General features: G+C 45.6%; 1 protein-coding gene across 7 annotated transcripts in view; it reads right to left on the reverse strand.

Moving 5' to 3' along the window:
- Nucleotides 1–27,218, reverse strand: part of ALDH1L1 (aldehyde dehydrogenase 1 family member L1) — a 110,844-nt gene that overhangs the window by 20,395 nt on the left and 63,231 nt on the right. For all 7 annotated transcript variants that reach the window (XM_025447698.3, XM_035702751.2, XM_025447670.3 and 4 more), the window contains 7 exons: nt 16,992–17,139; nt 15,308–15,427; nt 13,921–14,048; nt 9,912–10,062; nt 8,656–8,726; nt 5,454–5,559; nt 4,044–4,131 (listed from right to left, as the gene is read on the reverse strand). In XM_025447698.3, coding sequence (XP_025303483.1) covers nt 4,044–4,131; nt 5,454–5,559; nt 8,656–8,726; nt 9,912–10,062; nt 13,921–14,048; nt 15,308–15,427; nt 16,992–17,139 — 812 coding nt within the window. The remainder of the gene's footprint in view (nt 1–4,043; nt 4,132–5,453; nt 5,560–8,655; nt 8,727–9,911; nt 10,063–13,920; nt 14,049–15,307; nt 15,428–16,991; nt 17,140–27,218) is intronic.

The raw sequence follows: 27,218 nt of genomic DNA on the forward strand, positions 1-27,218 counted from the left end.
GGGGCACTTGATGGGATGAGCACTGGGTGTTATTCTGTATGTTGGCAAATTGAACACCAATAAAAAATAAATTTATTATTAAATAAATAAATAAATTATTAAAAAAAAAAGAAATGAGCTATCGAGCCATGAAAAGACGTGAAGCTTAAATGTATATTACTAAATGAAAGAAACCAATCAGAAAAGAATGTATACCACTATATGACATTGTGGAAAAGGCAAAAGTATGGAGATAGTAAAAGATTCGTGGTTGCCAGGGATTGGAGGGAAAGAAGGTGGAAGGGAGGGATGAAAAGGTGGAGCTCAGAGGAGTTTTAGGGCTGTGACTATTCTGTATGATATAACAATGGTGGAGGTATGTCATTATACATTTGTCATATTATGTAGAACACCAAGAGTGAATCCTAATGAAGTCTATGAACTTTGGATGATAATGCTGTGTCATTGTAAGTTTGTCAATTGCAACAAATGTAAAACCACTCTGGTGTAGGATGTTCATAGTGAGGGAAGCTGCTGTGCACATAAGGGGATATGGAGTATATGAGAACTCTCTACACTTTCAACTCAGTTTTTCTGTGAACGTTAAAGTGCTCTGAAAAATAAAGTGTATTTAATAATAATAGTAATAATAATAATAATAATAATAAAATCACTATTTTAGGCTACTGAAGAAATACTTACAAGAAGGTGTCATATATCAGATCACAAATAAATTCTCCATTTTAAAGATTTTGTTTTTAAGTAATCTCTACACCCAGCGTAGGGCTAAAACTCACAACTCTGAGATCAAGAGTTGCATGCTCCCACTGACGGAGTTGGGCAGGTGCTCCAGAAATTCTCCATTTTAGAAAGCAGAATGTTTATAAGTTATTGTGGGTTAGATTGTGTCTTCCCCCGATTTATATGCTGCTATCCCAACCCCAGTACCTCAGAATGTGACTTTATTTGGGAATAGGTTGTTGCAGATATAATCAGTTAAAATGACATCATTAGGGTTGGCCTTAATCCAGTAATGGATTTATTAGGTCAATGGTGTCCTTATAAAGTGGAAAATTTGAATACAGACACACACAGAAGGAAAGTGCTATGTCAAGGTCAAGGCAGAGATGGGAGTGATGTCTCTAAAGCTAGGAAGAGGCAAGGAAGGATCTTCCCAAAAGCTAGAGGGACCACAGCCTTGCCAACACCTTCACCTTTATTTCTAGTCTCCTTAATCAGTAAGGTTCTGTTGCTTAAGCTATCTAGTTTGTGGTACTTTACTATGGCAGCACTAGCAAAAAAATACACAGGCCATATTCTGTGATCATGACATATTAAAACTAGAAATATAAGAACAGAATTTTAGAAAAAAACACTTGGAAAATTTTTTTAAAGTCTTTTTACTTACTGGGTCAGAGAAGATATTAAAACAGTTGCATGTTATTTAAGAATAATGAAAATATGAACACAATAAATTCAAAAGCTATGAGGTTGAAGTCACTTCAGAAGGCTAGCATGAGGAGCCCTGTTGATGATTCCCAAGGAAATATAACTGGTGAAAATTATTTTTTTATTTAAAATGTTTTATTTATTTATTTGAGAGAGAGAGAGAGAGAGAGAGAGCATGAACAGGGGAGCTGCAGAGGGAGAGGGAGAAGCAGATTCCCCATTGAGCAGGGAGCTTGATGCAGCACTTGATCACAGGACCCTGAGATCATGACCTGAGCCGATGGTAGATGCTCAACTGACTGAGCCACCCAGGTGCCCCTAACTGTTGAAAATTACTAAAAAAAGGAAAAATTAAGTTTCTAGAAATTTTCCTAAATTTCCATATAGCAAGTGAAGAAACATTTATGCAAGTAAATCTGCTAAATCTCAGTAAGAACAATGAGAGTCTATGTGGTTCCTGAGCCATGAACAATTCTCTCCCTCTGCATCTCCCCTCTCCCTCCGATTGATGGAAACTCCACCCCAGGTGAGTGTGGTCAGGAAGGTAGGGTTCCTCTACTCCAGTGCCCAGGCCAGGGATATGACATCTTACCAGGAGGGGCAGTCCATCACCATTTGCATCTCCTCCAATTCTGAGTTTTAGAGGCTAACTTCCTGGTTGAGTATGGCTTCCACACAGTCCCTACTCATAAAGTGAAGACTAACTGGGGTGTGGCAGGTTGATGGTGTTGGGCCCTTATCCACCTACCCCTAGCTTCCTCACAGGGCCCATCACCTGATGCAGTGGTTCAGAAATATTGGGCAGAGGGAGGAGCTTTCTATAAGAACAGAGAGCTTTCCAAAGGTATTGACTGACTTTATTTGAAGTTGTGTGGGGAAATTCAATTCTAAGGGCAATTCTCAAAAACATTAGAGATTTTGGGGGTGAGCAATTAAGAGAAGGCACAGCTCTATGACAGCAATGAGGTCAGCTGCAGGTCAATTAGTTTAGCGGAGAGAACTGGGAGAGAGCCCCCTGGGTAAGAACAAATCTCAAAGGATGGCCTCAAAAAGTACCCCTGCAAAGGGTCCCAAAGTTAATTGAATCAGATTGTCAAGGAATTTATGCCCTCCGGCATTGCTGAAAACAGGAGAGCAAGCCAACTGTAGTTAATGGAGCTGAACTGTTGAGCGTGATACCAAAGGAGGCAAGCAGCTTAACAGGGAGACCAGGGGAAGAAGAGTCAGAGAGTCCTGCTAAAACTCCTGTCATCTTGTACTCAAGGCTGTGCTCTGAGGAGTGGCAGCAGTGGCTACACACCACAGGGAAAACAGACCTAAGTCAAATAGCCTAGCCAAGCCACTAAAGACACGAACAAGCAAATAATGAAAACAAGCTTTAGAAAGGGAAGAAGAGGATCAGGATCCAGAGTTGGTACCATATATTACCTAAATTATCTAGCTTTTAACAAAGAATGCTATAATGCATGCAAAGAAATAGAAAATTGTAACCCATCAGGAGGGAAAAAAAAGGAAGAAAGAAACAGGCACCATAAGCTGAGAGGGCTCAGATATTATACTTAACAGACAAAGACTTCAAAGCAGCCATTATGAATATGTTCAAAGTACTAAAGGAAACCATGCATAAAGGAAGCTATGATGGCAATGTCTCACCAAGTGGATAATATCAATAAAAATTTTTTCTTTAAGAATTAGGTGGAAATTCTGGAACTAAAAAATATAGTAACTGAAATAAAAAATTCAGTAGAGTGGCTCAACAGTACGTTTAAACTGGCAAAGGAAAGAATTTGAGGATGGTTAAAGATTATGCAATCTAAAATATAAAGTTTTATTCATTTGGGGAATATAGAAAATAGTGAAAGGGAATAAAAGGGGAAAGGAGAAAAAATGTGTGGGAAATATCAGAAAGGGAGACAGAACATGAAAGACTCCTAACTCTGGGAAACGAACTAGGGGTGGTGGAAGGGGAGGAGGGCGGGGGGTGGGGGTGACCGGGTGACGGGCACTGAGGGGGGCACCTGATGGGATGAGCACTGGGTGTTATTCTGTATGTTGGCAAATTGAACACCAATAAAAAATAAATTTATAAAAAAAGAAAAAAATATAGTTTGATATTCTAACAATCAAAGGAGAATCAAAAAAAGGAATTAATTATAAGAAATTATTAATACAACTCTATGTCAATACATTTTAAATGTGTGCAAGAAGTTTTCCGATAAACTAGACTACTAACCACAGAAGAAACTAAAAAAGCAATTCATGTAATAATATCTCCCCAGATGCTCTAAGCCTAGAATGTTCTACAGATAAATTCTCTCAAACCTCCAAGGGCAGATAATTCCCAAGTTACATAATTTATTTTAGAGCACATATATACATACAAAAAAATGGAAAACATTCAGGGAAGCATTTGAAAGCTAGAACCCTTCCAGGTGTGGGTCTCCCCTACCATGGGAGAGGGCCATCTCCCTATCAGGCTGGCCACCCCCACTGGATCACTGTGCCCCACTTTGCTCCACCCAACGTGCATCATGCAGCAACCCTGTTCTGACCAAGTGCATCTCTGGCTGCCTAGAGCCCTGGCACCCCCAGATTCCCATGTCCACATCCCTTACCAGATCCCGGGAGGATGTTGACCACCCCCTTGGGAATGCCAGCCTTCAAGGTCAACTCTGCAAACTTCAAGGCTGTGAGTGGGGTCACCTGTGGAGGCAGGAAAAAAGACTGGGTCTGGAGGGATTGGGAAGTAGGGTTCCTGCCTTCCTCTCCCAGCAGCCAAGGTAACAAGCAGGGAGAAGCAGTCATGGCAGGAAGACCCTCCAGGGGACAGCTGGGAGAACCTCACGTACCTTCTAGCGCCTTCTCCTCGCAGGCTCCAGCCGTGTGGCCAGGCCTGGCCCCTTCCTGAATGTTCATACCTTCTTCACTCAGAGAGTGTGGAGTCCCAGGACTGCCTGGAAGCACCTCGGTGCCAGGCAGTGGTCTGTGCAAGATTCTGATTACTGCCTCACTGCCAGAGGCCGTCCCCTCTCCTTGACCTACAAGCAGCTGTTCCTATCTGGACCAGGTAATCTTCCTCATTAAGGGTGGACTGTGCCTCACCCCCCACAGGTCTCTAGCTGTACCACATCTGGGCCTGGGATGGGTGTAGGCCTGTCAGGGGCTCTTCCAGGGACAAGTGCCTGGATCTGTGCACAGCACCCCACACTAATAGTGGGGGGAGGGTCACAGACCATCTCAGAGGGTTGTTGTGATGCTCAATAAGCAAATATATGCAAATTTTAATGTAATTCGTTGTATTATTAAAATGCTTGAGGAGTGCCTGACTCAGGATGAATACTGTAAATGTCAACTATGATTATTGTTGGTTTTTATTATAATACTTCTGGAGCCAAATTGCCCCAAAGCAGCCAGGGGAGCAAGAGACCTCCTGGGCACACTGTTCAGAGCCAAGTGATGGAGCATCTTGCCTTCACATGGAGCATCTTGCCTTCAGTTCCTCACACCTCTAGGGGCCAGCAGGGGAGGGGTTGCTACTGCTGCTGTACAGAGAAAGAAGCTGAGGCTCGTGCAGAGGTGTCCTCATCCCCAGGGGACCCTGCTCAGGCCCTTCCAGCCTGCCTGAGTGAGCCCAACGTCCTACCTCTGTAGCCTTTCTAGGAGGGACTGGGCTTTAGTCTCAGAGCATAGGGCTTGAACAAAAGGGGTACCGAACAGGGTTTCTGCTCCCCCAAAACCAGAGTGCTGGCATGTGTGGAAAAATCCCCAACTGCTCACAAAGCAGCTGCAGGTCCATGGACAGCTGACTTGACTCTGCCTATAGCCCACACTGGCCCCTGATGCATGCCACCTCTGAGCAGGGCCCCAGAAGGCCAGCCTTCATCAACAGTACCCTTCCTTCCTTGAGGAGAAACCAGTCCCACATGGGCAAAGGGGCCAACAGGCCACCTGTCTCCTCCTTTACAGGGTGCTTACCAATACCCTCTGAAGCCCACAGGCCCGGCCTGGAACACACCCACACCCACCTGGGCAGGCTTGATCACCACTGTGTTCCCAGCAGCCAGGCAGGCAGCTGTCTTCCAGGAGAGCATCATCAATGGGTAGTTCCAGGGGATGACAATGCCACAGACCCTGCCATACAAAACAAGGGGGACTTAGTCTCTCTATTCAGCCTGGGTGCCAGAATGCACCTGCCAACTGTGTCCTCTCTCCCAAGTCTGACACCCACTCCACTCCACTCCACTCCACTCCACTCCACTCTGGGCTTCCTGATATGGAGCCGAAGTTCCCCCTGAGAGATAGCTCATACTTGCCTTCCCAGTCTCTGAGGGGGCAAGATGTCCATTCTGGCAGTAGCCCCTCTTTCCAGAAGGGCATAAAGGCAGGGAACCCAGTTTCCAATAGGAGCTGTGAGACGTGTCTAGGAACATGCCATGGCATGACACCAGGCAGTGAGGGAGGTGACAGCAGGCAGGGCCTGGCAGAAGGCCAAGGATCGCATGGTGGACTGAGAGGGTATGTATGAGAGAGGGTTGGGATCACAAGGGTGGGCCAGAAGGAAGTGGGTGAGGGTCTTCCTGGGCATAAGGCCAGGGGTCAGTAGCATGGAGAGAATGAAGCAGTCAGCCTGGGAGGCCTGAGAAGGCTTGTCTGCTTTGCATTAAGAGATGACACCCATTGTTAGGGTGCCCCTCAGCCCCAGGGAAAGGCTCTGCTGAACAGTGTCTCCAACAGGAGGAGGCCCCCCACAGTCCCGGAGGGCCTAATGATGACATCTGTGGTCCTAGCAGGCATGTGGCCCTGCTTTGCCCTGATTCCTGCAAAATGCAGGGCACTATTTTTGTCAGTGTCAGACAACGAGCCCATCGACACAAGAGCTCCACAGAGGCTACGAGACCTTTTTTTTTCACCATCAATATACTCATGATCATCATCCCCATCAGAAGGTTTCCCAAAAAGATGACTTCCTAGCTAAACCCAGGCAGGGGGAAGAACGTGTATAAAGGCTGAAGGCAGGACAGACTGGGGACTGGCATACCATCCTGGGAGTAATGGGGTACATTCCACTCCCCCACCCCAGTACACCCAGCTGACCCAGCAGACCCAAGGGGATGAGACAGCAGTTGGAGCACACTGAGTGTTCCCAGGGAAGGGGGTGAGGTCATCAGGGTAGTGGGGGCTCCAAGCAAAAAAAGATGTCAGGGAATTCCCACTGCCAGGGCTGAACCATACTTCCCAAAGTCCATAGATCCCAATCCTAACTCCAGAACCTCCTGGTTTAGAATTAGGGCTACTCCAGGTGGAATTAGTGAAGATGAGGTCTTATTGGAATAGGATGGGTGCCTAACCCAACACAACTGATGTGTTTATAAAAACGGGGCCATGTGCACAGACAGCCATGCAGGAGGAAGACACCACATGAACGTGAGGACAGTGACCAGGAATCACCAATGACTGCCTAAATCAGCAGAAGCTAAGGGAGAGGCCTGGAGCAGATTCTCGCTCACACCCTCAGGAGAAACCAACCATCTGACATCTAAACTGGAACTTCCAGCTCCAGAATGCTGAGACACCAAATGTGTACTGTTTGAGCCTCTTGGTTTCGGGCACTTGTTATGATGGCCCTGGCCAACTAATATACCTGCTGGTGTAGGGAAAACCTCCCTGCTCCCCCAGCTCACTGGGAGGCTCAGCATCAGCGTTCTCCTCAATCTGACGGGACAGACTCTCTGAGAGGCATCTGGAAGGTCAGTGACCTTTATAGACTCATGTGACTGGCAGCCAGGTGGGCTCGGTCCCCCTGCCCAGCCACTCTCATGGCCTGTGCCCGAGGAAGGGGCCCCAAGCACTCGGGCCCTGCAGGGCTCTCGCTCCACACTCTGACACCTTGGCCGGGTAGTTGCCTGTGGTGGGGGCTGTCCTGGAGCACTGCGTCCATATCGCATCCTCTGTGGGACAGGCTGGGTGGGAACCCCTGCCCTGGAGCCAGTGCCATCTCCCCGCAGCCTCACCCTTCTCCGTGGGCTGCAGGAGAGGCTTTGCCTGTGTCCACAGCCCACACTCCCGACGGGAGCCTCCCTCAGCAGCAGGCCTGTGCTCCAGGACCTGGTGTGTCCCACTGTACTCGTTGCTGTTGATCCACATTTGAACACATCCTGCTTCTGCAATGCTCCCAGTTCTCGAGGCAGCTGAGTGCCTTTGACCACCATCCATGGGAACGTGAGGTCGCTGTGGGTGGGTCACGGTGTCCCCACATGTAAGGGGCACAGAGCAGGTGGGAATGCCTGCTGGGTGCCCACCACACTGGGCCTCGGATGCACGTTAGATGATTTTAGAGGGCCTTCCTCAGCGTGTTTGCCTCACGCGAGTTTCTCTTGGAGCTGCTCTGTGCGGTCCGCGTAGCTCTGCTCCACATTTTCACACAGCTGCACATCACACCCTGGTGAGGACGTGCAGAGTTCAGCATGGGCCGTGCTCGGTTTTGCTGTTAGGGCCCAGGTTGGCTGCTGTGAGTGCTCTGGGGTTTGTCTCCCAGTGGGTCTGTGTCAGTTGTGCCTTGTACAGGGGTGCATCTGGGAGCACATCCCTGCCGGTCTGCCTTTCACAATGGTAGACCCCATCCACCACCCCAGGCAGTGCAAGGGGGCTTCTTTCTCCCTCCTGGTGGGCCCTCTGATGGTGAGGGGAGGCCCCTTACTGCTGGGTGTGAACCACTTCCCCAATCCTTAGTCTGTTCTGTGTTGACTGGACATCTGTCTTTCTCCTGTTGAGCACCTGCTCCTATCCTTTGCGTATTGCTCTTATTTTTTCCCTGTTCCTTGGTGCTGTGTAGTTCTTTGTTTTTATGCACATTCATCATTCCAGTCTTTTCAGATAAAATTTTTCAGGTGCACCCTCTGTTTCCCATTACAAGCCTGACTGCTACGGGGTTATTGAGGGAATTAAGCAAAATTATACTTTACAAAGTCATTAAAACAGTGCCTGGCACAGAGCAGATATTTTGGAAGTGAAAGCTATTTTATTTGCTAGAAGGTAAGCCCCCTGAAGACAGGCCTTCTCATCAGCTCTGATCCTTGTTGTATCTCTAGCACCTGAAATGTCTGGCATGTAGTAATTGGTGAATACATAGATGTTCAATAAGTATGTTAAAGGGGATGAGCGCCCATGGACATACCACATGAAAAGCACCCAGTGTGTGGCAAATCTTCGCCCTGTGCCGTGACTCACCCAATAGGCTCCTTCTTGGTCAAGGTCAGGTTGCGGTTTGGTCTGGCGTGGTTGATGGGGATGGTGGAGCCCTGGAAGAAGCACAGCAGTGAGTGGTCACTGGGAGGAGGCTCCTTGTTTCCTCACCCCTCCCCCTGGGCAGCCAGACTGTGCCTGGAGCTCAGAAAGGAACGGGGTCTTGTCTGTGTCCTGAAGTCCCCAGGAACCAGATGGGTGAGAGACACAAACTTTCCAGATTATGTATGACACGGGCTCTGAGGATTCCAGACACAGGTTGAGCGGGGAGCCAACAGGGGCAAGGTGCCTGCTGCACCAAGTGGGGCAGAGTCCTGGGGTGGGAAGCTGGTCCTAGGAGCGGTAAGACCTCCGGCTTTGCCCTGGGCCAGGAAGGGAAGGGGTCAGGGGCCGAGTTGCCTCTAGAGGCCATGCTGGCCCAGGAGACCCCGGGTGAGGGCCAGCTGCAGCCAGCAGTAACGCAGCAGCAGGAGGAGCAGATGAGCCTTCCATCACACCTGCACCCCCGTCCGTGGAGAGGACAGAAGGTGTGGAGCCCAGATATGGCGGATACCCCAGGAGCCCCTGGGTGGCGGCTGTCCCATCACTGCCTCTCGTGGGCAAACCTCTGAAAATGGCTCCCAAGGTCACATTCTTATCCCTGGGACCTGAGAGATGGTGAACTCCCCTTTCTGCAAAGATGGGCATTGGCACGGTTGACCTGAGGAAGGGGGAAGAGGCAGGTGGCCCCAGCAGAACCTCAGGAGCCTCGTAAAGGCAAAGTTGTCTCCAGTTCATGGCTGAAGAGAGTCAGAGAGATGCCAAGGCTGAGAAGGGCCAGGGGATGGCGGGCTGGGGCAAGGGCCAGAGCAAGGCCTGCAGTAGCTGAGAGCAGCCCTGGCCAGCAGCCGGCAAGGACCCGGGCCTCAGTTCCGGCAACAACAGGAACTGAAGTCTGTCAGCAGTTGAACCAGCCCACTGCACGGTCTCTCCAGAGCCTCCAGATAAAGCCCAGCCTGGTCACACCTTGACACTGACCTTGTGTCAAGGTCTGAGGGCTCTGACAAGGGCTTGTGAGTCCTTGGCATGGAACCCAGCCCAGCCTGCCTGGACTTCCCACCTGCAGAAATGTGAGCTGATACCTGGGGTTTAAGCCATAAGCTGTGGCCGTTTGTTAAGCAGCACACAGGCTAATGCACTGCCCCCGGCACTCAGCCTGACCATGTGGGCTCTCACTTGGTTTGCAGGAGCCCTGATCCTACCTGAATTTTGTCGCACCAGCCAGCAAAGTAGCGGAAGGTCTGGATGGACATGCCCACATGGGTCTTCAGGGCCAGGGTGTAGACAGCGCCTGCATCTAGAGCTTCGATGGTGGCCAGCTCCTCCTGATGCTGTTCCATGAGGTCCGCCAACCTGCCAGGGGTGGGGGAGGGGCAAGGAGGGAGATGGGCTTGGGCCTGGAGCAGCCTTGCGTGTCTTCCGAGGCCCTTCCTCAAGGAGTCAGGGTCTCCCCTGCACTCCCAGCTCTGCCACACTCAGATGTGCTGACCTCGGCCTCCCCGTCTGCGGGATGGCACAGCAAGGTTTCTTCTCTGGATAGATGTGAGGATGCTGCCTTTCTGTACCTCTTTCCTCTCCTCTCTTTTCCTTTCTTTCTTCCTAAAATACTGATGGATTAACTACTTTGTAATAATGCTCGTGAATGATCCTGCAAAGCAGCCCTCTGCCTCCTGTAGCAATGAGGTCACCATTCCCCATTCAGCCACCCTCTCAGTATGCAGACTGCCTTGCCCAGGGGAAGGCCTGTCTGGCTTCAAGCACCAGCCAACCCAGTGGAATGCGCCCCCAGGGATGGCATCTGTGGGGTGGGGAGCAATGGGAGAGATTGAAGGGAAGGAGCATCTACACAGTCCTACTTAAGTGTGAGCACTCTGACATCCAGTTGCCTCTCATGAGCTGGTGGGTGTGCTGCTGTGGGCAGCCTGGGAGTTAGCTCCCTTCCCTGATGGGAGAGCTCAGGGAGCAGGATGCCCAAGGGGCTGGGAGGACGAGAAAAGCTGGAGACCAGAGGCCTAGAGCAGCTCTCAACCTCGTATGGGGGGAGCTCTGGCAGAGACGAGTCCGGGACCAAAGCCTGCTGAGCATAAGCCCCTCTGTACACAGCCGTGGCAGGTCTTAAACTCCCAAGCACACACTCACACTCTCTGGGAAGCCAACCCTAATTCCTGCCCACTCCACATCAGTCACATCTCCCTGCAGCGTCCTGACAGCACCCTCCACCTTTCTTCACACTTTGCCTATTATAGACATCCACTTGGACGAGTATTCCAGAACTGTCTGCCCTCCCTGAGGGCTGGGATAGTCTTGGTCTCCTGCTCCCTACTGGACTTCCTACATCCACTGGGCACACAGCATGCAGCAGAAGGCTGGTGACTGAAACTGGACCCAACAGACATAAGCAACCTAGTGCCAGAGCCAACTGTTACCTCAGAGACACTGACATACCCACGTAATTCTCTAGTGGAGAATAGCAAGGGTGTAAATCACTTTTTGAGAACTATTCTAGACCAAATAATGAAAACACCATCTTGGGGCACTTCGACGGCTAGGGTTTCATCGACTAGAAAAACAGATGTGCCAAAGTACAAATCTCTGTTATAAACAAGCCAGAGATGGCCTCTATGTATCCCCCTTGCCGTTCGTGTCCTCACTGCAGGGGAGACCTGTCAGCTCAGAAGCTCACTAGATACACACTTACGTATCCAATTGTTTTAAAAATTGTCCAAACAAGCAGACTTTTAGCCTTTTAGAGCCTTGTTGCTTTGCATCCTCCAGGAAGCTCAGTTGTAACACTGCCCTTCCCGGCCCTCTGACCCAGACGCCTGTCTACTATGGAGCAGGGCTGCCGGGACAGAAGACCCTCTCTCTGACCCCTGAGCCCCCAGGAGTTCCCTTGCACCCCTCCTGTTGAGTAGGGACTCCCCACCACAATCTGTGGACGGCCCCTCATGGGAGCACCATGCCACGAAGCCGGTTACACGTTACCACTTCTCATGGTCATATCTTCTCCCTTGATTGGCCAACTCACTCCAATTCCACCACGGTGTTACATGCATGTCGTGTGGCCACGTCATAAATCCCAAAAATAACTATCACCTGAGCACATCATTTGGGAGGCTTTTCAAGAGAGCCGAGTGGGATTGTCAACTTTGTTAAGCTGCAGCTCTGCAGCCCAGAGTCCCGTCTGTGGAGGAAGTGGCAGTGGGGAAGACCATGGAGGCAACCACCATCAATCGCAGTGGTATGGGGCAAGCGTGGGGTCCTGGGCAGGCTCAGCCTTGCTTCCCCTGGCTTCCCAACAGCAGCCAGGGCCACCACCACATTCTTGGCTGTGGACCTAAGGAAATGTCTGAACGCAGGGACGGCTTCCCCACAGACCCGCCACCGGGTCTTGGTGTCCTGCTCCAGCAGTTGGTGACCAGGTTCCTAAGAGGCTCTATCTTGTCCCTTCGGGGTCCTTGGGGGCTGTCTAGTGCTTTCTCTAACTCTCCTTTCCAGATCGTTCTTCCCAGTTTATCTCTACAATGCATTCTGTATTCCAGAATACCTATCCATGGTGTTCCTACTTTCCGCATTGAATGAAGGGCTGCTCCCTCCTAGGCCAGCACTGGGCACACCTCCACCACGGGGACTGGGACACTGCACGAGGTCGGGGCCAGGTTACAGGAGCTCTCAGGCCTGGCCCAAGCAGTGCAGGTCTCTAATACCTCAGCTGTGCAGGACCAACCCCCCGACGGTGGCCTTGCTGGTGCTGTCATTGTGACACATGGCAGTAGATGGCAGCAGAGCACCTCTAGGGAAAGGCCCTCTTCTGGGCCAGTGTACACGTCCCCGGGAGTCTCTGCTTCAGGGCTAGAGGTTTCTGCACCCAAGCCTGGGTCTGCATGGTTCAGTTTTGCCTAATCTGGGGGCTCTAGGTCACTAGCCAATGGCTTCCTAAAATTGATGGCTCTTCAAGGGGTCTTGGAAGTAACTTGAATTATGGCAGGCTGGGTGTACCCTTGCCTGCCCCAGACCCCACCCTCTATTCCATTTTGAAACCATACATGCTCCCGTCTGGTTCCCTGTGCTGGGGCTGTCCTGATATGTCTGGCCTCTGGAACACACACACACACACACACACACACACACACACACACACAAAAGGCATTCTGACTGCAAGGCCAAGATGGGGCCTCTCTCCCACCAGATGACAGGTACATCTGGACCACATCATGACTGACTGGGCTCTATGCCTGACAGCTTTCCCAGGACCCAGGGCATAAAAGCCAGGTTCCTGAAAGCAGCTTGTTCACCAGTCTTTTCAACACTGCTTAGTTCGTCTGCCCAGTACCCTCCGTTTTGGAAACATCACCCCACTCCATTGGGGCTCGCTGCTTCTCCCCCATTAGGACCACCTAGTTCTAGGGGAGCAGTATCTCTCCTGCAGGCCTCAGTCCCACCCTGTTGTTACAAGCTGGAGCAACCCCAAGTCCTTTCTCTAAGATTTCTCATGGAGGGCAGCCCCGGTGGTGCAGCGGTTTAGCGCCACCTGCAGCCCAGGGCGTGATCCTGGAGACCCGGGATCGAGTCCCATGTCGGGCTCCCTGCACGGAGCTTGCTTCTCCCTCTGCCTGTGTCTTTGCCTCTCTCTCTCTCTGTGTCTCTAAGAATAAATAAATAAATAAATAAATAAATAAATAAATAATAATAAGTAAATCTTTAAAAAAAAAAAAGATTTCTCATGGAACTAAGGGGAGAGAGTCCCTCTGCCCTGGTTTCAAAAAAGTGTGAGAGGCCAGCAGTCAGGGCCAAGCTGAGCAAGGACCAGCAGACACAACAGGCCCCAGACTTCCGTTGCTGGCTTTTGCATAAAGTAACCCCAATCCCACTCACTCCAGGTAAATGCTGTACCTGTCTGAGTCTGCCCAGGACATCTGTTGGCTTTGCCAGTTGGCTGCTCCAATCTGGCTAGCACCTTTGCTTTTGTACCTCTTTGTCTCCTATCACACCGTCTCCTCCACCCAGGACATCTTTCCCTTCAAGGCTAGCTGTGTCTGGTGAAATTCCTCCTGCCTCTCAAGTCACTTCCTCTGAGTGGCATTTCCTGAGCCTCAGGCCTTGGTCACACAAACATGTTTGGGACCTCACCTCCTCCTGGCAGGACCTAAGAGTGCAGCCCCAACCCAAGCCGAAGGTGGGGTGTCTGATGGGTGGTCCCAGGGCTCTCACCTGTACAGGAGCCGGCCCCGGTCCCGTGCACTGATCTTCCCCCACAATCCGTTCTCAAAGGCATCCTTAGCTGCAGCCACTGCCTTGTCAACATCGCTGACCTGGGCCAAGGACACCTGGCAGATGACCTGTGGTGGAGCAGAGCCATGAGGCCCTCCCTGGACTCCACATACACAGAAGCTCCATACCACCCACTCCCCTAGCCACCTGGAGGGCTCAGAGGTGATGGTCGGCCAACAGGAGGGCCCTGGAAGGGTGTGCACAATGAGGACAGGCAAGGCCTTCAGAGGGACCTATTTGTGTTTCTACACACCAGGATCCTTCCACTTGCCCACAGAGCCCCAACACAGCAAAAGATTCAGGCTGCAGTTACAAGGCTGAGGATCAGCTTACTGTTTTCAAGCCAAGAGCAGCAGCCCATTAATTTAGTGAGTCCCGGGTGGGAGGTTTATTTCTTAAGGGAAATAGTCTAGACATTGATGGCAGAACCATTCCATCGCCCATCCTTGCTCTGTGTCCTCACAGTGCCCACGTGCGCTAGAGGGCAGGCTCCCACATACCTGCCACCTGGGCTTGGCTGGAGCCAAACCCAGGAGGAGACAGAAGTGGGGGCGGGGCCAGCACTTGGTCACCGCAGGCCCAGTGCACCTCCCTGTCCAAGGACCCAGCATCCAGCAAGCCCAGTCCACACAGCCTGCCTTCTGGGATCCTCAGAAGAAGCCTCAGAGTTGTAAAGTTCCCAATTTCTGCCTGAGGGCGCTGTACCTCCTTGTGTAAGTCCTCACACCCTGTCCACACCTTCATCAACCACTTTCTTTAAACTCTTCAAATGACTAATTTTGAGTGTGCTGTTTTCTGCAGGCCCTGAGGGATGCTACAGGGTGGAGCAGAATGGAAAACTATCAGTATGCACCTGTGCAGTAAGTGTCCTTTCAGGTAGGTGTGCACATAAGAGAACATAACATGCATGTACTGGGTCATGACATAAGAGGGTTGCAGTGAAGACCACCTGACAAACACAGGATCTAAGGAAGAATTTTCCAACAGTGGGGTGTACACATATTCAAGAAAGTAGAGGCCATGCTAGGGTTATCGTTGAAGTGTGGAGGAGGGGGAAATGGCTTCATTTCCTTTTTGGTGGGGTGTGGGGAGGGTTTAACTCTTCCCATTCTCTGAAGCAAGCTCCAGACTTTTTGAGTCCTCCTGACTCCCTGCCATTCATCCCCTCTGGGCCATTCCTGTAGGGAGGACTGGAAACTGACTGCAAACCTTTTGCATCCAAGCAGAGGCCCCTTGGGCCAGGACCCCCAGATGCCAGGTAGGGGAGTAGGTGGGTAAAGAGGCCACAGGGGGAGCAGGGAAGATGGGGTGCTAAGCCTGCACTCACATTTCCATCTGTTGGGTTGATGGTCTCATAGGTCTTGGCACCCTCGGCGTCCACAAACATGCCCCCGATGAAGAGCTGGTGGGGCATTTGGAGGGTCAGTTTGTTCACTGCCTTTTCCACCTGGGAAGGGAGTTTTTGCAGGTGTCAGTTGCAGTGTTGATTCTTTACATGGTGCATCAGTGATGGATACAAACCCACAGAGAGACATAGGAAATACAAACAGATAGATAACCACTTGTGCATGCACGCACACGCTCCAAGGGCGCCAGGGCTCAAGGTCCTTCAGCCTTCTCAGGTCTCTTTTGCCCAATCTGGTCTTCCTGCCTTGGCCCATGGAGCTATTACGTGCACAGTGGTGTGAGCTTTGTGATAAGAAGAGATGAACAACACAGAATCTGAGGCCAGGCTACTTAGGCGGCAACCCCAGTCCTGCCATTTACCTGCTGTGTGGCCTTGGGTGGTTGCCTGACCTCCACACGTAGGAAGTGCCAGCTGGTAGAGAGACACTTGTGAGTCACCAGACATGAGGCCAACCCCGTCGCTCACTTCCCTAGAGACCTGAATTTTCACACTTCAGACCTGAAATTTCCTCTGGGGTGCCATTCCTCTCCTGAAATCTATTTGTCAGTCATCTGTCCACAATCCCAAGGCCAACCTGGTGTCCATCTGGCCATCTGTACTTTCTTCATCTTTTGTTCCAAACAAACTATCCCAATGCTAATTCCTACGGGAACTGGTAGTCTACCATCTCAGGATGGCAAGACATCTCAGGATGATTTTTCAAGAGTTTGTTTTAAAAATAAATTTGTAATTACATCATCACACTTCCATATATACAAGCTGAACATATGGAATCATTTGTTTTCCTTATTGGGAAAATATTCCCAATTCCCCATCCTCTCTCTTTCTCCCCTCTACTTTCCTCTCCCTCTCTCTTTCTCTCCCTGTTTGGCATCAACAAAAGGAATTTGATGCACAGGTGATGAAAGAGCTGAGAGGCCATGAGTCAAACCAGAGACTGACAACAGCAGGAAGCCCCTGCCACAACTAGACTAGAAGGACAAGTGGAGGAAGTGGTGGTACCAGAACTAGGGCCTAGGGTCCCCCAGAGGAACTAGAGTCCTGGCAGGGTGATCTGGCAGGGGCTGGCACCACAGCAGAGATGAGGTCACTACTGGGGAAAACCACCAAATGAGAAGGAGAGTGAGAAATACGCTGTAAAAGTCTCTTAATACCCTAGTATCAGGGCCTCTGAGTGGCTCATTTGGTTAAGTGTCCGACTCTTGATTTTGGCTCAGGTCATGATCTCAGGGTCATGAGACCAAACCCCACACTGGGTTCTATGCTGAGTTTGGAGCCTGCTTGAGTCTTTTTCTCTCTCTCTCTCTGTCATTCTCTCTCTCAAAAGAAAATTAAAATTAAAAAAAAAATCCTAGTCTCATGTCTTGGGACCAGAATTTGTCCCATAGATAACAATTACTTCTGTTGCATTTGCCTAACTGTGCTGACATCCTCAGGGTATGCAGGGTTACCAGAGAGAGCTTGGGAGACTGAAGGTGGGCTCTTGGGTGCACTGGTTTCCTGGTGTCCAAGTTTCCCCCATGTGTCACTGTGGATCCACAGATGTGGGTGTCTGAGGGATCTATCTGCAGGGCCAAGCCCACATGGAAGACTTAGGACTCACATAGTCAATGATGCACTCGCTGGCTTCGTCGCCCCCTCGTAGCTTTCTCACTAGTAGTTGGATGAAGTCTCCAAAGGTGGTTGCCATGTAAACATCTTCATTTTCTAATTCCAGTCCATCACACAGCTCTTTTACTTCCTCAACCAGTCTGGAGGAAAGAAAGTGGAAAAGTGAGAGCATGGGAAGAGGCTTGGTAGGACTGCATCATTGTAGTGGCAGAGATCATGGTGCCGAACCCATTTTCCCAGAAGGAACCTTCATCTTAACACCTAAAGTATGAGTGTCAATTTAGAACTGGGGTTCAGAACCCAGTCCATGGATTCAGAAGCCCCCAGTTTCAAGTTCTGGCTTCACTACTTATTAATTTGTGACCTTGGGCAAGTGAAAAGCTCCTCTGTGCCTTAGTTTCTTTGCTTGCAAAACTGGAATAGTAATAGCTCCTTCACTAGTTTCTGATAAGTGACACAACCTATATGTTGATAATAATAATCAAAATGAGATTAATAACCATCTTTGAAAGACATTGTTAAGAGAATGAAAAAACAAACCACAGTTTGGGAGAAATAATTCCAAACAACATATCTGATAAAGGACTTGTATTCAGAATATATAAAGAAATCTCAAATTTCAATACTAGGAAAAAACAATCCAAGTAAAAATTAGGCAAAAGAGTGAACAAATGCTTCACCAAAGAAAAAATACAGATGCCAAAAAACATATGAAAATATGTTCAACATCACTAGTCATTAGGGAAATGAAGATTAAAACAACAATGAGATATGCCTACACACGTACCAGAATATCTAATATTAAAGTCTGACCTCAGGGGGAGCAGTTAAGGTGGCAGAGAAGTAGGAGACCCTAAGCTTACCTTGTCCCTTCAATACAGCTAGATAGTTATCAGTTCATTCTGAACACCTGTGAAAGCGATTGGCGATCTGAGAAAAGAAATGTTGCAACTCTACAAGTAGAAAAGTGACCACTTTTTGGAGGGTAAAAGGTGTGGAGACCTGAATCTGGATGACATATCTGAGGACACAGTAGAAGGGACAGAGCCTGTTTAAGGAGGCTACTGCAAAGTACAAGCAATGGAGAGCAAAATCAGAACTGGAAGTCTGCTACAATGGGATATGTCCCTGACTTAAACGCGCTCAGGTGGGACAGCATGGTCTCAGGATTCCCAGAGTCACAAGAACGTGGGTGCCTGAGCACAGCAGAGTTCCCAAGCACAAGAGTGGGGAAGCTGACTGAAAACAGTGAGTCTAGGTGTCAGCTTTCTGCTCTGTGTTGCCATAAACTGTGAACTACTTACTGCACAGTTGTGTGACCACTTTTCTGGCAGGGGTCCAGCAGAAGGCAGAAGCATGGCCTCCACCCTCACCCCTCAGGAGGAACAGTGTGGGTTGGCACTGCAGGAATCCATAAAATTCAGAGTTTTGAAATTCAGTTGCATGCCTGAGATGAAAAGTCATGGACCTGGTGAATGCAGAGTTTGGATTGAAACCAGGGAGAAAAGACTGATGGACTGCTCTTCTGTGAGGGCTCACTGAAGACTTGGGGACGTGAACTTTCAGCTCCAGGGCTAGCAAGAAGAATGCGGTAATATTCATCCATTCATGGTGCTGAAAGCCTTAGGGGGTGCAAAAGAGCACCACATAGTGGAATCCAGAGCCACTTACACTGAGCCTTGCCTCTGCACAACTGGGACACATCTGCAGTAGAGCAAGGGCACCTGAGAATTAGCACAATAGGCTCCACCCCAGAAGACCAGCATAAACAAATGGCTCACACCAATGTTGACTGGTTAAAGAGGGCTACAAAGCTTCAGCTCTCGGGGAAAGCAGTGTACAACATTCTTTGTTTTCATTATTTAGTCTTTCAGTGGTTTTTTTCAGTACTTTTCTTATTTTTTCAATTCTTTTTTTTTCTTGCCTTAATTTTTTATTTGTTTATTTTTAATAATAAATTTATTTTTTATTGGTGTTCAATTTGCCAACATACAGAATAACACCCAGTGCTCATCCCGTCAAGTGCCCCCCTCAGTGCCCGCCACCCAGTCACCCCCACCCCCACCCTCCTACCCTTCCACCACCCCTAGTTCGTTTCCCAGAGTTAGGAGTCTTCCATGTTCTGTCTCCCTTTCTGATATTTCCTACCCATTTCTTCTCCCTTCCCCTCTATTTCCTTTCACTATTATTTATATTCCCCAAATGAGTGAGACCATATAATGCTTGTCCTTCTCCAATTGACTTATTTCACTCAGCATAATACCCTCCAGTTCCATCTACGTCGAAGCAAATGGTGGCTATTTGTCATTTCTAATGGCTGAGTAATATTTCAATACTTTAAAAAAATTTTTTAAAGATTTTATTTATTCATGACAGACACAGAGAGAGAAAGGCAGAGACATAGGCAGAGGAAGAAGCAGGCTTCATACAGGGAGCCTGATGTAGGACTCGATCCTGAGACCAAGGATCACACCCTGAGCCAGGGGCAGGTGCTCAACCGCTGAGCCATCCAGGTGTCCTTTTTTAATTTAGTTTATATATGTTCTATATATTTATTTTTTGTTTCCTTTCATTGTAATACACACACACACACACACACACACACGCACACACATATGTGTCTGTGTGTGTTTCTTTCTTTTCTATTTTGGAATCTAGTTTCTTTTAATAAGCACATCAAAACATACCCCAGGAACTAGTTTTTTGTTTTGTTTCTTGTTCTTTTTGTTTTTTTCTTTTGTCATTGTTGTTGTTGATTCTTTTTCTCTTTTCTAGACAAAAGTGATGAGCAGAGTTATTCACCCCAAAAGTTCCAAACAACATATCTGATAAAGGACTTGTATTCAGAATATGTAAAGAAATCTCAAATTTCAATACTTTGAAAAGAACAGGAGTTAGTACTTAATCAATATGAATATAAGTAAGATGTCTGAACTAGAATTTAAAATGACGATTATAAAGTTATTAGCTGGGCTTGAAAAAAGTAGTGAAGACACTAGAGAATCCCTTACTGTTGAGATAAAAGAATTAAAACCTAGTCAGGGCAAAATTAAAAATGCTATCGAGACTCAGTCCCAATGGAAGCAAAAAAAATGAGGACGAACAAAGCAGAAAAGAGGATCAGTGATATAGAAGATAAAATAATGGAAAATGTGGAAAATGAAAAGAAGAGAGAAAGAAAACTATTATATCATGAAGGGAGACTGAGAGAACATGAAGCAAAATAATATCTGAATAATAAGGGTCCCAGAAGATGAGGAGTAGGAGAAAGGGGCTGAAGGTCTATTTGAACAAATTATAGCTGAGAATTTCCTTAATCTAGGGAAGGAAACAGGTACCTGAGTCCAGGAGGCACAGAGAACCCCCTAAAAAAATCAATAAAAATAGGTCAAAACATCAACATTTAATACTGAAGCTTACAAATTTCAGGGATAAAGAGAAAATCCTGAAAGCAGCTCAGGGCAATGAGTCCTTAACCCACAAGAGTAGAAATATAAGGCAGACAGCAGAACTGTCAACAGAGACCTAGCAGGCCAGAAAGGACAGACATGACATATCCAAGATGCTGAATGGGAAAAATATGCAGCCAAGAATACTTTATCCAGCAAGGCTGTCATTCAGAATAGGAGAGATAAAAGTTTCCAGGGCCAACAGAAAGTAAGGAATTTGTGAATACTAAACCAAGAATATCCCCTTTAATATTAATATCCCCCTTAATATTAATATTATCCCCTTAATATTAAGAAATATTAAAGGGGATCCTTTGAACAAGGAGTGATCCCAAAAGTAATGAAGACCAGAAAGGAAAAGAGACAATCTACAGTAATAGACTTTACAGGTAATAAAATGGCACTATATTCATATCTTTCAATAAATACTATGTATGTAAATGGACTCATGCTCAAATGAAAAAACATGGGATATCAGAATGGATAAAAAAAAAAAACCCTAGACACATTGACATGCTGTCTATAAGAGACTAATTTTAGATCCAAAGACACCACCAGATTGAAAGTGAGGAGGTGGAGAACCATTTAGCATGTTAATGGACATCAAAAGAAAGCTGGAGTAGCAATAGTTCTTTCAGAAAAACTAGATTTTAAATCAAAGACTAATAAGAGATGAAGGACAGTACATCATAATAAGAGTGTCTATCCAACAAGATCTAACAATTTTAAATATTTATGCTCCTAACTTGGGAGCAGCCAAATATATAAACCAATTAATAACAAAATTAAAGGAGTGCTTGGGTAGTTCAATTAAGCATCTGCCTTCGGCTCAGGTCATGATCCCAGGGTCCTTGGATTGAGCCCTGCATTGGGCTCCTTGCTCAGCAGAGAGCCTACTTCCCCCACTCCCTCTGCTGCTCCCCCTGCTTGTATACCCTCTCTCTCTCTCTCTGTCAACTAAAATCATTTAAAAATAACAAAATTAAGGGAAGTCGTTGATAATAGTACAACAATAGGGGACTTTAACACCCCACTCACAGCAATGGACAGATCATCTAAGCAGAAGATCAACAAAGAAACAGGGCTTTGAATGACAAACTGGATCAGATGGACTCCACAAATATATTCAGAGCATTTCACCTTAAAGCAGCAAAATACACATTCTTCTTAAGTGCACACGGAACATTCTCCAGAAGAGATCACATATTGGGTCACAAATCAGGTCTCAACCCATACCAAAGGATTGAAATGAAACTATGCATATTTTCAGAGTACAATTCTATAAAACATGGAGTCAACCACAAGAAAAAATTTGGAAGGCCCACAAATTCACAGAAGTTAAAGAACATCCTACTGAAAAATGAATGGGTTGACCAGGAAATCAAAGAGTAATTGTTAAAAATACATGGAAGCAAATGCAAATGAAAACAAAGAACCTTTGAGATGTAGCAAAGGCAATCCTAAGAGGGAAATATATGGCAATACAACCCTTTCTCAAATAGCAAGAAAAGTCTCAAAGATACAACATAACCTTACACCTAAAGGAGCTGGAAAAAGAACAGCAAATAAAACCTAAATCCAGCAGGAGAGGAGAAATAATAAAGATTAGAGAATAAATCAATGACAAAGAAGTCAAAGAATGATAGAACAGAACAACAAAATTAGGAGCTAGTTCATTGAAAGAATTAAGAAGATTGATAAACCCATAGCCAGACTTATCAAAAAGAATAAAGAAGGCACCCAAATAAATGAAATCATGAATGAAAGAGGAGAGTTCACAACCAATATCAAAGAAATACAAACAATTATAAGAGAATATCATGAGCAATTATATGCAAACAAATTAGGCAATCTGGAAGAAATGGATGCATTCCTAGAAACATATAAACTACTAAAACTGAAACAGGAAGAAATAGAAAACCTGAACAAACCCATAACCAGCATAGAATTTGAATCAGTAATCAAAAATCTCCCCAAAAACAAGAGTCCTGGGCCTGGTGGCTTCCCAGGGAAATTCTATTGAATATTTAAAGCATTAATATTTATTCTTCTTAAGCTGTTTCAAAAACTAGAAATGGAAGGAAAGATTCCAAACTCATTCTGTGAGGCCAATATTACCTTGATCTCCAAACCAAAGACCTCATCAAAAAAGAGAATTACAGACCAATATCCCTGATGAATATGGATGCAAAAATTCTAAACAAGATACTAGCTAATAGGATCCAAAAATACCATAAAAGGATTATTCACCATGACCAACTGAGGCTTACTCCTGGGATGCAGGTGTGGTTAAACATCCACAAATCAGTCATTGTGATACATCACATTAATAAAAGAAAAGAGAAGAACCATATGATCCTCTCAACAGACGCAAAACAGCATTTGATAAAATACAGGATCCTTTCTTGATTAAAATGCTCTGCCATGTAGGGATAGAGGGAACATACCTCAATATCATAAAAGCCATGTGAAGGACTCACAGTGAATATTATTCTCAATGGGGAAAAACTGAGAACTTTTACCCTAAGGTCAGGAACACAACAGAGATGTCCACTCTCACCACTGTTGCTCAACATAGTACTAGAAGTCCTAGCCTCAGCAATCAGACACCAAAAAGAAATAAAAGGTATTCAAATTGGCAAAGAAGAAGTCAAACTCTCCCTCTTTGCAGATGACATGATATTGTACATAGAAAACCCAAAAAGACTCCACCCCAAGATTGCTAGAACTGATACAGGAATTCAGCAAAGTGGCAGGATATAAAAATCAATGCACAGAAATCAGTTAAATGTCTATACACTAACAATGAGACTGAAGAAGGAGAAATCAAGGAATCTATCTCATTTATAATTGCACTAAAAACCGTAAGATACCTAGGAATAAACCTAACCAAAGAGGTAAAGGATCTGTACTGTGAAAACTATAGAACAGTTATGAAAGAAATTAAGACACAAAGAAACGGAAAAACACGCCATGCTCATGGATTGGAAGAATATTGTGAAAATGTCTCTGCTACCCAGAGCAATCTATACACTCAATGCAATCTCTATCAAAATACCATCAACATTTTTCACAGAGCTGGAACAGACAACGGTAAAATTTGTATGGAACCAGAAAAGACCCCAATTAACCAAAGTAATGTTGAAAAAGAAAACCAAAGCTGAAGGCATCACAATTCCATACTTCAAGCTGTATTACAAATCTCTAATCATCAAGAAAGCATAGCACTGGCACAAAAACTGACACATAGATCAATTGAACAGAATAGAGAACCCAGAAATGGATCCTCAACTCAATGATCTACTCATCTTTGACAAAGCAGGAAAGAATATCCAATGCAAAGATGTCTCTTCAACAGAAGATGTTGGGAAAATTGGACAGCCACATGCAGAAGAATGAAACAAAAATAACTCAAAATGGATGAAAGACTAGATGTGAGACAGGGATCCAGAAAAATCCTGGAGGAAAACACAGGCAGCAACTTCTCTGACCTCAGCTGTAGCAGCTTCTGCCAGACCTGTCTCCAAAGGCAAGGGAAACAAAAGCAAAAATGAACTATTGGGACTTCATCAGGATAAAAAGCTTATGTACAGCAAAGGAAACAGTCAATAAAACTAAAATGCAACCTACAGAACGGGAGAATATATATGCAAATGACATATCAGATAAAGGGTTAGTATCCAAGATATATAAAGAACTTATCAAACTCAACACCCCGCAAAACCCAAACAATCCAGACAAGAAATGGGCAGAAGATACAAACATTTTCCAAAGAAGACATACAAATGGCCAATAGACACATGAAAAAATGCTCCACATCACTTGTCATCAGGAAAATACAATCCAAAACCACAATGAAATACCACCTCACACTGGTTAGAATGGCTAAAATTAACAACTCAGGAAACAACAGATGTTGAGGAAGATGCAAAGAAAGGGAAATGCAAACTGTTGGTGGGAATGCAATATGGATGTTTCTCAAAAAGTTAAAAATAGAACTATTCTACAACCCAGAAATTGCACTACTAGGTGTTTATCCAATGGATACAAACATAGTGATTTGAAGCAGCACAGGTACCCCAATGTTTTATAGCAGCAATGTCCAAAATAGCCAAAATGTGGAACAAGTCCAGATCTCCATAGACAGATGAATGGATTAATAAGATGTGGTGTGTGTGTGTGTGTAATGGAATATTATTCAGCCATAAGAAAGAATGAAATCTTGCCATATGCAGTGATGTGGATGGAAATATAGAGTATTATGTAAGCGAAATAAGTTAGTCAGAGAAACACAAATACCATATGATTTCACTCGAATGTGGAATTTAAGAAACAAAACAGATGAACACAGGAGAAGATAAGAAAAAATAAAGTAGAATAAAAGCAGAGAGGGAGGCAAACCATAAGAGACTCTTAACTGTAGGAAACAAGTTGACAGTTGCTGGAGAGAAGGTGGGCAGGAGGGTGGGCTAATTGGTGTAGGCTTTAGGGAGGGCACTTGATGGAATGAGCACTGGGTGTTCTATGCAACTGATGATAACTAAATTCTATTCCTGAAACTAATAATAGTATATGTTAACTAAAATGGATTTAAATACAAAATTCAAATTAAATTAAAATCTGACAATATCAATTATTGGTAAAGATGTAGAGCGACTGCATTTGTAAACCAGGAGTGATAGGTTAGCTTGCAACATATACACAATAATTTATATTTATTCCCACCATATTTTGGAAAGTGAGCACATATATTTTCTTCCTGCCTGGGATATGTAGACAAGGCTGAAGGTGGGGCAGTTATCTTGCCCTAATGAAGGAAAATGATAGGAGGATCTTGGGTCTAATAGCATCATGGAATGTCATGCCAGCTTGGGACTGCCCATCTGTGAAAGTTTTACCAAGTATATAAAACTCCAAATTTAAGCCACAGTTTCTCAGGTTTCTGATACTCACCACTGAATGTAAGCACTTTCTGATACAGTGGTATTATGTGTGATTTTATTTGTTCATTATGCTTTACATTTTTCCAAATTTATAAAGAATCCCTGTGTGAAAAGCCCATAACTTGTTTCCACCCCTCAATTTGTATTACCAATTCATAATACTACAAGACCTTGCCTACGGGTTTCTAAAAGTAATTTTTTCTTTGTAAAGTCATAGACAATGGCAATTTTTAATGATATTAAAGAAAATATGTTTCATGAAAAAAAAAGATGTAGAGCGACTGAAGTCTCCTACATTGCTGGTGGGATTGTTTAAAATGGTACTTTGGAAACTGTTTTGGGTAGTGGTTGGCAGTTTCTTAAAAATCAAACATATACTTCCCATTTCACTCTTAGGTATTTACTCAAGAAAAACGAAACCTTACATATAAGACAGAAAATGGTGAAACTGAAGTTCCAAAGATCCATCCTTCCACATAAACAACCATTGAACTTGCAGAATCATCTGATTCCAATGTTCTGAACTCTAGAGGAGTCAGACACGTGCAGCATCCAGGAAAGGACATGATGAGGAGACTGTAAACATCAGTAAATTTCAGCCTTTCATGACATATTACTCCCCATCCCTGTGGTAGGAGGCAGTGAGGGCAGCTGGCCTCATTCCCGATGCAGCTTTCTGGAGCCAGGGTGGGCAATAAGGATCTTGTCTCCTGCATATCCAGACTGTGTGCTCTGAGTGCTGATGTTGCTTTTGGTCACCGAGGGGCCAGTGCAAAGGTGGCACCTACATTCTAACCCCAAAGGCTGAGGCAGCCTGCAGGACAGCGAAAGACGCAGTACTCATTCCCCTCTTTTGGGAGTCAGATATTTAAGAAAATCCTTGTTAGGCTACTGGCTGACCACAGAGACAACAGAACAGAAACTTTAATTTCTACATACAACAAAGAATATAAACTTAGCAAAAAAAGGGGGAAACAGTTTGGGAAAGTCACAAATGGATGGCTCTAACCCTCCACAAGCTAGATTTAGCAATCACTGAAGAATGAGACCATCACATTCTCTGAACTACCACAACTTAACCCTCCAGTTTTAAACAAAAATATGTAAAACATACAAGGAGATAGGCAAATATCGCTAATGGACAGGAAAAATAAAAGACTTTGGAAGAAATCACTCTCTAGGAAGATCAGATATTAGAATTATTAGTCAAAGATGTTAGTTAAGTCAACTGTCTTTAAATATATACAATGATTTAAAGAAAACCATGAACAAAGAACTAAAGGAAATATGGAAAATGATTTATGAGAAAATGAGAATGTCAATAAAGATAGAAATTTTAATAAAAAACCAAAAATTCTGAAGCTGACAAGTACAATAACTAAAATAAAAGACTCACTAGAGAGGTTCAACATTAGCTTTGAAGAAGCAGAAGAAAACATTGGTGAACTTGAAATTATCCAGTATGAAGAAGAGAGGGGAAAAAAGAATGAATAACAATGAACGGAGTCTGAAGGACATCATCAAACTTACCAACATTCTTATTTTAGGAGTTCCAAAGAGGAAGAGAGATAGAAAAGGACAGAAAAAATATTTGAAGAAATAATATCCCCAAAGTTCTCAAATCTGAGGAAACATGAATGAGCACATCTGAGAAGCTAAATGAATTTCAAGGAGGATAAACTCAAAGAGATTTATACCAAGACATGTTACAGTCAACTTGTTGAAACCCAAAGACAAGAAGGAATTTGGAAAGCAGGAAGAACTAACTCCTCATATACAAAGGATCCTCCATAAAATTAAAAGCTTATTTCCTTTCAAAAACCAAGA

Source organism: Canis lupus, chromosome 20 (assembly GCF_003254725.2).
Source record: "Canis lupus dingo isolate Sandy chromosome 20, ASM325472v2, whole genome shotgun sequence".
NCBI lineage: Eukaryota > Metazoa > Chordata > Mammalia > Carnivora > Canidae > Canis > Canis lupus.